Source organism: Haplochromis burtoni, unplaced genomic scaffold (assembly GCF_018398535.1).
Source record: "Haplochromis burtoni strain Fernald_Lab_line unplaced genomic scaffold, NCSU_Asbu1 Contig_1088, whole genome shotgun sequence".
Lineage (NCBI taxonomy): Eukaryota > Metazoa > Chordata > Actinopteri > Cichliformes > Cichlidae > Haplochromis > Haplochromis burtoni.
In genome coordinates, this window is record NW_024583449.1 from 1 (window position 1) to 10,755 (window position 10,755).

Below are 10,755 nucleotides of genomic sequence, written 5' to 3' on the forward strand. Positions count from 1 at the left end.
AGACAGCTTCTTCCACCAGGCCATCAGACTGCTGAACACGTCATAGACACCTCAGCTTCACTACTGGAACTTTAACATTATGCACTCCATACTGTACAGTAATGCCACTGTTTTGCACATGTCTCAACTCTGTATATTTTTATATATTTTATTTATTGTTTACTCTATTTAATTGTGTACACACACACACACACACACACAGGTAGAAAAATATTTAGTATACACATCCAGAAATGCATATACTATTATATATTGTACATATATTTATTATTTTCAGATGTAGCAATTCTTGTATTTTGCTTGTTTACATTATTGTATTTTGCACAACTCTGTTGCTTGTGAAGCTCGCACACAAGAATTGTCCAAGCATTTCACTGCATATCGTACTGTGTATGACTGTGTACGTGACAAATAAAATTTGAATTTGAATTTGAATTTCACTCACATGTGTGCGGCTTGCATCTGATAACATGAGACGGCTGTTGCACATCATAGATGCTGCTAACAGCTATCAAAATCCATGTGCCGTATTTTCACTTGATGCAGAAAAAGCCTTTGATAGGCTAGAGTGGGACAATATGTGGATGGTATTGAAACACTTTGGGTTTAAGCAGAAATTTGTTGCTATGATTCAAACACTATATCACTCATATCACTCACCTCTTGCTAGTGTCTTAACAGGGGACCTGGTCTCTCCCCCTTTCACGCTGCAGCGTGGAACGAGGCAGGGTTTCCCTCTCTCTCCTCTCCTGTTCTGCCTCTCTCTAGAGCCCCTAGTACAAGTCATCACACAGTCCACAATTTCTCCCATAAGAATTGGTGGTCAAAATCATATCATATCTCTATATGCGGATGATATTATTCTGTTTTTGGACAACTATGAGACGTCCATCCATCCATTAATTAAAAACTTTGACCATTTCAGCTCTCTATCTGGCTACAAAATAAACTGGTCGAAATCTGCTCTGATGCCTTTGAACGTTAACGCTACGAAAGTTTCCTTACCCGGTTGTGTTCAGATCAAAAGCACTTTTACTTATCTGGGCATTTCAATTCATAATAGTATTCCAAAGATAATCAAGGACAATTTTACTACTATGCTAAATAAGATCAAATCCGACTTTCAAAGATGGGACAATTTAAAAACTTCGCTTCAGGGTAGAATCAACACAGTAAAGATGAACATACTGCCACGGCTTAATTTCCTTTTTTTTATGTTGCCACTCTCTCCTCCTCTAACTTATTTTAAAGACATACACTCTGCGGTGTCTAAATTTATTTGGAATGGCAAAAGGCCTAGGATACGTTTGTCAACATTGCAGCGGCCCAAATTGTTTGGTGGCCTGGCAGTACCAAACTTTGAGTTTTATTACTGGTCATTCCAAATCAGGGCGCTTAGTACGTGGGTCAACCCAGAGACTACTACTGCGTGGAAAATGATCGAATCCGCCAAGGCAGCACCGCATAGACTACAAGATCTTCTGTTTGCTAATGTTCCCGCCAATACGCTCTACAACAACAACGAATTCGGACCTATTATTGCCAACTCTATACAGGTATGGAGGAAGATAGAACGGCGGCTGGGCTCCAGAATTTAAAGCTCCACGGATATAAATTATTTCAGCGATTCCCTCTTGTTCCCTGGTCTTGATTCTATCAGCCAAGGTTTCCATCGATTAGAACGTTTTCCCTGTCTTTATGTATATCTGCAGCTCAGATCAGCTTTAAAAGCATATGGTGTCCCCTGGGACTCTCCTCTTCCCTCTCATCCCATGTTGGACTGGATCCTGCCTAAATCTGGCAGACCCTCTGTTTCCAAAATCTACAACAAATTAGCGAACATGGTATGAAGTCCCTGCCCATTGAATCTATTTGGGTCAGGGAACTGGGAGAACTACAGGTTAATATAGACTGGGATACAGTGTGGTCTAATCTGAGTTTGACTTCTAAGAACCTGGCGCATAAATTAATTCATTTCAAAACCATACACAGAACATACATTACACCCTGTAGGAGGTTCCAGATGAAACTACAGGCTACGTATCACTGTCACATCTGCAATGATTCATCACCTGGCACGTTTTTGCACATGTTTTGGGACTGTCCTGTGGTATCCGATTTTTGGGTCTTTGTGAACTCTGTGTTATCTGAGGTACTGGAAGTTTTTTATGTTCCCAATCCTGGTCTTTGTCTCCTTAATGATACCTCTGAAATCTCCTTAAAACAAATGCAATGCAAAATGTTGTTCGCTGGATTCACATCCGCAAAGAAGACTATTACAAAGCAATGGTTCTGTCCTGACATTTGTATGGAATCATTCTGGAGACGATGTCTTATCCGTGTTATTGGTTTTGAACATACCACAGCAAAATTAAATAAAGCTCGACCCACGACTGTTGACGCTTGGAAAATCTTCTCATCCAGAGTTATCTCCTGGAAGAGGCAATAATTGGTTTTAACTTTGTGTTTTTGTGTCTTTTCTTTGCTGTCCCTATGCCTTGTTTGCTAATGTTTGCTTTGCTACTGCAGTTTACAGTTGTGCTGTATATGTCTGTACCCCCCCCAACCCCAACCCCGTTTTAAATCAATAAAATATTGATCACAAAAAAAAAGAATCAAATTTACCAATTCCTACTCTACATTTATTTTTTAAAATATATAATTAGCACAGCGTGGCCGTGCAATGTTTTATATGTTTTTTTTAGTTTTTATTCCTATTAATTATATTTTCACTTGTTACCTCTGAATTATTGAAATTACTCTTTTAATTATTGATTATTCTCATTAATTTTCGATCATTTTATATATTTTTCCATAGTATTACATTTGAATTTAACAGATCATTCTCTCACATAACAGACAAATATTTGTGAAATTATGATACATTTCTGAATGTATTTTTACAATCTAAATATGCATATGTACAAAAAATATATTTAAAAAACAAGTAAATTGTGTTTTACTATATTTTCAGTACACTGCTACATTCTTGTCTGAAAAGATCTTAAAGGTTTATTTTGTCACACAGAAAGTAGTAATAAGAGTAATATTAAAACTAAGGAGCTGCCACGATTGTTGGAAACTGGAATTGGCGGGGCCGCACTATGAGTTCTGGGATAGGTTGGGCCACGAAGGATACACCCGAAATGAAGGACACATCTGTCGGCCGCATTTGTAGTATCCTTCGAATTGGGACAGCCTTCGTCCCCTGGCTGTGCCTTAATCGGTCTACAAATGCAGCAGGATGCAGCCTAGGAATTGAGACACGGCGATAGCGTCGGTATGTTACGTTTTGGGAAGAGAATGTGTTGCTTTAAAATCTTTCAGTCTTTCTCCAGTTGACTCATTTCTGTTTGCTGGTTTTTGTCAATAATTATAAAAGACAACATATGAGAATGGAGACCTCAAATGTTTACCAGATATGTTTATCGATGTTTCATATATAAAAAAGGAAAAACATGATACATTTTTTCAAAACTATACAAATTGTTTTCCTCACATCCTAAATGTTATTGGGTGGTGAGTTAATCAACCCATAAAAATACATTACAATTCAAATCAGTTAAATTAAACTGAACTGAGCAAGCGTACAGGATATCACCAATTCCAGTTGTGTAGCACGAGTAACGATAACAACTGCACAATTTGAACACTTAACAGGCACAAAAACATAGCATGGATAGCAACCTCTAGAGTTAAAAATTAATTGTGAATGGTATAATTGGACATGACATGATTTTTCTTTCTGTGGTATTTTTTGCACTCATGTAGAATTTTCACTTCCTGTTCCTGAAACCTGTTACTACATCTTCCATTGAGAGAAGCTGCATATGAAATGTCCTTAAAATCCTCAAAAAAAGGTGCATGAATCAGTTGTTTGGATTATCTTTGTATAGTCCACGTATTCCAAGTTTTATTATCAGATGCACAGGAATGTGCTTATTCAGTTAAGGTGTAATAGTTTTCTGCATTTTTTTATTGTTGCTTTTATTCCACTGTGTTGCAGTATCTGTAGTAACAGTGTGTTTTTCTTTTTTCCTCTTTGTGGCTATTGTTTCTTGTTTAAGTTGTTCTCTTTCTCTCTTTGTGTCGTGCTTTCTCTCGCTTTCGTTCTGTGTCTGTGATTGTCAACATTTTTTATTTCTTCTCTAGACGTTCGCACGATTCCTCACAAGTTTGATGTTACTGCTTCAGTCAGACACAAAATGTTCTCTCTGGTCCAACATGAGGCTGTATGTGATCATTCCACTGTGTGCTCTGCTCACCGTCACCAAGCAGGTAAGAAACACTGAAGCCTCAGGTCACATAGAAATCTTTTTAAAACTTTAGTACAATTCACAATACACCACCCTTACATTTTCAGGAGCATACAGAGTGTACATGCGAGCTGAATAACTCAGAGAGAATATTCCCCCATGAAAAACTCAGAAAAGTTGAAAGCAGTACATCAGACTGCAAAAGCAACATCATCTCACAGAAGGTAAGTTACCCTGCAACTCATAGTGTCATACTGTTTGTTTGTTTAACCACTGCTGTCTCTGCAGTCTGTGGAGCTGAAGAGTCTACTGCAGGGGTTGGAGCATCGTCTTCCCAGCTGAACAAAGATGTGCTGATCCTGGAGAAGGAGGATGACGGAGAGCTGTATGGAGTTCTCAGCTTGTATGTTATAGAGAATGAAATGACTGAGATCAAGCAGCTGATTGACAAGCTCAACAGCACCACCCAGCAACACCAGATCCTCACTGCTAACGCCACCAGGTAGATTCACAACCACATGCTGCAAAATGCTGACATCACCCTGAAGTGTACATCTACTATTGTGTTTTCACTATTTTATATTATAGATGGTGTTAACAGAACAGTGACATTTAATTCTGTTAAACATATTCTGTATATTCATTGTTTTGAGTGCCCTTTTGTTGATTTGTGGAGTATCAAGCCATGTTAAGAAATACATTTTTCTCTGTTTGGCTCCACATTTGAATGTCTTCTTTCTCTCAGCTGAAGATCATGAAAACAGAAATGAAAGCGCTGGAGAAGTTCGACACCATGCAGGTGATAAAGGGACGACAAACCATCGAGGTTCTGAGGACAGACCTGGACAGTTGCAAAAAGGAAGTGAAGGCACTCACCCAGCTTCCACAGCTTCCACAGGGTGAGTTATGCCTCACTTGCGATTGTTAAGAGGTTGAAACCTCTATAGGACTAGTATGGCTCACAGTTAATACACACTTTAATTTTCCTTCAGGTACTTGTCCTCGCAGCCGGCTTGTTAGTGTTACCGGGCCAGTGTTCTACACAGAAGGAGAGTATCCTGACTTGTATTCTTATGGAGCCTGGGGCTGTGATCCCAAACCAGAGAAAGGGAAAGAAAACTGGTATTGGTTGGTGATGATGACTTCCAACAACAGATACTCCAACTACATTCGTTTTTACTCCAGCCTGAACTCTCTCATTAGGGGGGTGAGTGCCCCAGGTAAGGAACTGCTGTGTAGTGTCAAACGTGCCAGTCGTCCCTTTGAAGTGGCCGATGACAGGATTGAATTCCTTTGAAATTTTTTAAAGACAATGAAGACCTGTTTTCCTTTAACTTGTGTTACTGAAAATAAATGAGAATGACAGTGACTGCAGAGCTTCACAAATGTTGAAGTCCGGTTATACAGATCATTAGAAAGTTAACATGCACTGTAATTTAACAACAACAACAAAAAAAAACTTACTAAAGTAGCATCGGGTGCAGTTTCTAGCAAATATTACGTTTAAATAAACTGTGAATATTCTTTGAAATAAATTGTAAAATGTTTGCAAGAAAGTAAAAACTTCACCTGCACTGGAAGACTTCCTAGGAGATACTCTAGTAAATAGTTCTCATAAGAGAATAATTTAAGTCATTACCTGATAAAGTTCTATTAAACAATGTTATGTATTGATGCTTTACTAACTGTGCATATTTTAATGTGTCATACTGTGTAGATCTAAATTGCTTATTCGTTCTCTAAAAACACAACCAATGATACTTAAATTTGAGTTTCCCCATCACACTGCTTTTTCCTTACTTCTTTTCCAGGTAATGTCTACATCCACACCTCTAACCCAACTACCAACACCATCCAGGGTCCAAATAATGTTCTGTATGGAGGGGCTTTGTATTACAACTGTTACAACCGAGATGCTGTTTGTCATTTCAACCTCACCACCAAACACGTCACTACCTTAGAACTACACCAAGGCACTAGGTTTTTTTCCACAACTTTTTTTTGAGCTCATTACTGCAAGAATATGAAACATAACTATGATGGAAACATTCATTTATGAATAAGAGTTGCTTTTTAAGTGTAAAACATTCACTGTTGTCCTCTGTTAACCAGATATAACTCAAAAGGTAACTTCTGCCACCTTGAGGAGTGTTACCCATACACTGATCTGGATCTTGCAACAGATGAGTCTGGCATCTGGGTGGTCTACACCACCACCCAGGACTTTGGCAACTTGGTTCTGTCCAAGGTGGAAGAAGGTGAACCACCAAAGCTCGGACAAACCTGGCACACTTCAGTCTACAAGCAGGCAGTGACCAACACCTTCATGGCCTGCGGCGTCCTCTACGCCACACGTTACGTCAACCAAGAGGTCGAGGAGATCTTTTACTCCTTCAACCCCGTGACGGGACAGGAGGTTCAACGTGGCATCTTCATAAGAAGTTCTCCCAACATTCAAGCCCTGAACTACAGCCCTGTGGACCAGACACTACATGTCTACTCTGACTCCAACATGGTTTACTATAAAGTGATTTTTGAGTAAATTCATAAAAGATTCGATTCAAATAACTGCTCCAGTAAAATAAATATTTATGAAGGTCAGAAAAAAGGGCTGAAAAACCTTCATATATGGGGTAACTTTTAAGGTTAATTTTCATAGTAATGGTCAGTGTTTAATAATTTGCTAATTTTATTAGTTAGTTTGCTAATTTTTTTGTTTTTGTCTTTTACTGACTTAAGAGATTTTTTATTGACATATTTAACTGACTTTATATAAAAGTAAAAAAAAATTCTAATGAGAGTCAATATTTTTGTGTTTGAGGTGACAAATACTTTTATGTTTTTGCCCCCTAACATTCTAATGAATTACATTAAACCATTTGCTGAAATGCAATATTGCCAAATTTATCTAAGCTGTATTTGATTTAAACCAGGGGTCTCGTAACCCCAGGCCTTGAGGGCCGGTGTCCTGCAGGTTGTAGATCTCACCGTGGGTCAACACACCTGAAATAGTTCATTACCAGGCCTCTGGAGAACTTCAAGACATGCTGAGGAGGTAATTTAGCCATTTAAATCAGCTTTGTTGGATCAAGGACACATCTAAAATCTGAGTTCTGGAGTCCGAGACCCCTGCTTTAAACTACTTATTTTGTTACAGCTGTTACAAAATGAATAACTGATCCTTTACCCTCTAAAGTCCAAATCATCTTTGGCGCTGACCACAACAATGGCCCCAAGGCCTAAGAAAAGAGCACGTCTTTGGAAAACATGTTATGAGCTGTGCAGTAGATGTTAGTTTAAATGACCATTTGTGTTGTCCTCTAATTGCCAAGACCTAAGTGAACTACTTTTGAACCAGAACACAAATTAAATCTTCTAATGCACATCTGCACAGCAAATTAATCAAATTTAACATTTCCAATTCAAAATGAAAATATGAACAAAGCATATTGATTATTAAGTCTAAGCATAACTAAGTTTAAGCCCATTCTTTTCTTTTAGTGCTTATATTCCACTAAAATATATCAGTGACCAACTCAGACTTCATTTGAAAATCTAAAAGAAACCTTTTAATTTCTAAAAATGTGTTTGCAATACTTTAAAACATAATCAAACTCTGTGCTAAAGGTATTACCGGAGACTTGGTGTATGTAAAGCAGTTAAAGGGCTTAGAACACAATAAATTCAACCATTGCTAAGACATTGTATGCATAACACAAACCACAATATAAAAATAAAAAATTATTATTGCAGTCTGAGTGCAAAGTGGGCACTTTCTGTTCCTAAAACTTCACTGTTACAGGATCCACAACAAAAATTCTGCACGTAAGTCTCTATGAAGCCTAAAAAACCAAGGGTACATATTAGTCACCGTCTGCGTTTATGCAGGGTCTTATTGCATCATCCAGCCACAGCACTGAGCTATGAATGCTTATTGACTAGCAGACTGTAATAGTGTTAACAGAGTGTTATTACAACAGGTTTAGACTGCTACCTGTACACAAAACTTTATCTCTGGTGATTATTCAATAAATAAAGGTTTAAGAGATGTCTGTATCAAAACAGACAATTATCTTTGTGTTGTCAGATAGACTGTACTTGGTTCTTGACATCCACTGCCTAACATTACTGTTGCTATGTTTGCTTAACCTTCTGTTTATCTGATGTCTTTAATATGGTGACAGATGGACTGCTTCCAGTTGGAGACCTCAGTCTTGTATAAGGGACAATTTCAAATGGCCGTGAAATACCCATCTTGGAATCTGGATTCATGTTCTTTGTCCACTCTTGTTTGATTCATTTCATTGTGGTTTTCCACCTGTTGTCTTTGTGGTCTCTAGTTTTTGTCAGAGAAGTCGGGAGCTGTGTCTAGCACCTGAGAGCTGTCTTTATCATACTCCACAGAAAAAACTGTGGTATGAACACATTTTTAATTTCTTTAGTAAATTCATGACAGCTTCCTTTGATACATTTTTTAGGGAAGGTCCAAATCACATATGTTACATCATAAATTGTCTACAGCATATTGTGAAAAAGTCCTGGTGTTAAACTGACCTGCCTGCAGTTCGTAATATTATTCAACACGTTCTCATCTCAACACGTAACATACCACAATTTGTCATAGTCGTCGGCATGAGAGCAGGTTGAATCTATAAATGTCTTTTATGTGTGACATGAAGCTCAAATCTGTTCACTTTCAGATCCTGAATCACTTTGGAAAACACTATGTGTATGGTTAAGGTTAGGGTTAGGGCTGGAATGGATGGCTGGAGCCTGTGCTTCAAGTGTGTCTTACCACTGTGTCTTAAGTGGCTTGCTGTTCAGAGCGTTTCATAAGGACAAAAGGGTACCTTTTACGTTACTATGAGACGCTTAGGGGAGTGACAAATGTTATGTGTTGGGAAAATTAAATAGATAAAAATAATAAAATAATTTACATTTCTTGAATTTCTTGGACAAATATGTATTGCTAATCCAAGTCTGGTATTGTATGAGGCATAAATAAATTATGCATTATTTTAGCACAGACTGCTCACGTGATATGGTTAAAAGAGCTTAGCGTGCACCAAAATGAGGTAGTGGCTAACACACTGCACGAATAATAAAGACCAGAACGAAATATAAAATTCAAATGGTGCAATTGGACAGTCTCTCGCTATTTTACAACTTGTCTCATTTTCAAGTCACCGCAGGTTTAGCTGTGACTCATACACATTATAAAACAAAAAATGTTCCCAGCATAAACTTTACTGTATGTAGCAAATACAGTAAAATTATAGTAAGTAAATATATTGTATAAAGTTTATTTTGTATTATGTTTTTTGTTGTGTGTTCTAATAGTGTTTAAGAGTGCATTTGAGCAAACTGTTGCAAAGACTCCGATTGCACTGACAGTTTTAAATCTGCAAAGAAACTTGTTGATGCAGTGGGTTTGCTAAAATATGTGCAAGTCAGTAAACACAGAAAAATCATATCTTGAAGAATGCAGTGTTGTGTTTCGTAAGTCATTACTGCCATTGGCTCTGAGAATCCATATTGATTAAATTCGTAGATGATTAAATGTCCTGTGCTGAACAGCAGTGAAAAGGGGAAAACAACTTCAAAAAGTTTTTGTAATTAACAAAAAATGTCATGAAAAACAGTGACAAATGTCACTGAGATGCATGATGCATGAAATACAAACACACCCACATCCACTTCCTCACATACGGAGGTTAGCGGGAATGTTCACAAGCTGCTGCAGCAGTTTACAGATGGTTTTGTTCAGCTCTGCTCTCTGTGATTCACCATGAAGCTGTACGTGATCATTTCACTGTGGGCTCTGCTCACATTCACCCATCAGGTAAGAAATACTGAAGACTTCCTTTAAATGATAAAATATCCATTTTGAATGAAGTGACAAATACCAAATACCACTAAATGTGATGTTCTGCTTATTTCACTTAAAAATACATTTAAATTTCAGGCTCCTCCACGAGAAAAGTGTGCATGCGAGCTGAATAACTCAGAGAAGGCATTCCCTCATGAAAAACTCAGGATAGTTGAAACCAACGTATCAGACTGCAACAGCAACATCACCCCACAGAAGGTAACTAGTCTTTTAAAGCTCTCATGCTGTGTGTCTCCATTCCTGCTTAATCACTGCTGCCTCTGCAGACTGTGGAGCTGGAGAGTCTGCTGCTGGGGTTGGAGCGTCGTCTTTCCCAGCTGAACAAAGATGTGCTGATCCTTGAGAAGGAGGATGACGGAGAGCTGTATGGAGTTCTCAGCTTGTATGTTATAGAGAATGAAATGACTGAGATCAAGCAGCTGATTGACAAGCTCAACAGCACCACCCAGCAACACCAGATCCTCACTGCTAACGCCACTGAACAGGTAGATTCACAACCACATGCTGCAAAACACTGACATCACTCAAAGAGCATATTTACTATTGTTTTTACACTGTCTTGTAAAATCATCATCACAGTTATGTTATGTTATGTTATGTAATGGAAAC

At 38.1% G+C, this 10,755-nt stretch overlaps 1 protein-coding gene across 1 annotated transcript; it reads left to right on the forward strand.

The window, feature by feature from the left end:
* Positions 1–4,678: 4,678 nt before the first annotated feature.
* On the forward strand, positions 4,679–5,553 carry LOC121813047 (olfactomedin-like). Its single transcript, XM_042216508.1, has 4 exons — positions 4,679–4,758; positions 4,858–4,861; positions 5,002–5,155; positions 5,249–5,553. The coding sequence occupies exons 1-4, from the start codon at positions 4,679–4,681 to the stop codon at positions 5,551–5,553; spliced, it is 543 nt and encodes a 180-aa protein (XP_042072442.1).
* The last annotated feature ends 5,202 nt before the right edge of the window (positions 5,554–10,755 follow it).

Coding starts and splice junctions, on each gene's coding strand:
- LOC121813047 (XM_042216508.1), top strand. CDS start 4,679: ATGACTGAGATCAAGCAGCTGATTGACAAGCTCAACAGCACCACCCAG. Junction 5,156..5,248: donor GCTTCCACAGCTTCCACAGG/GTGAGTTATGCC, acceptor ATTTTCCTTCAG/GTACTTGTCCTCGCAGCCGG.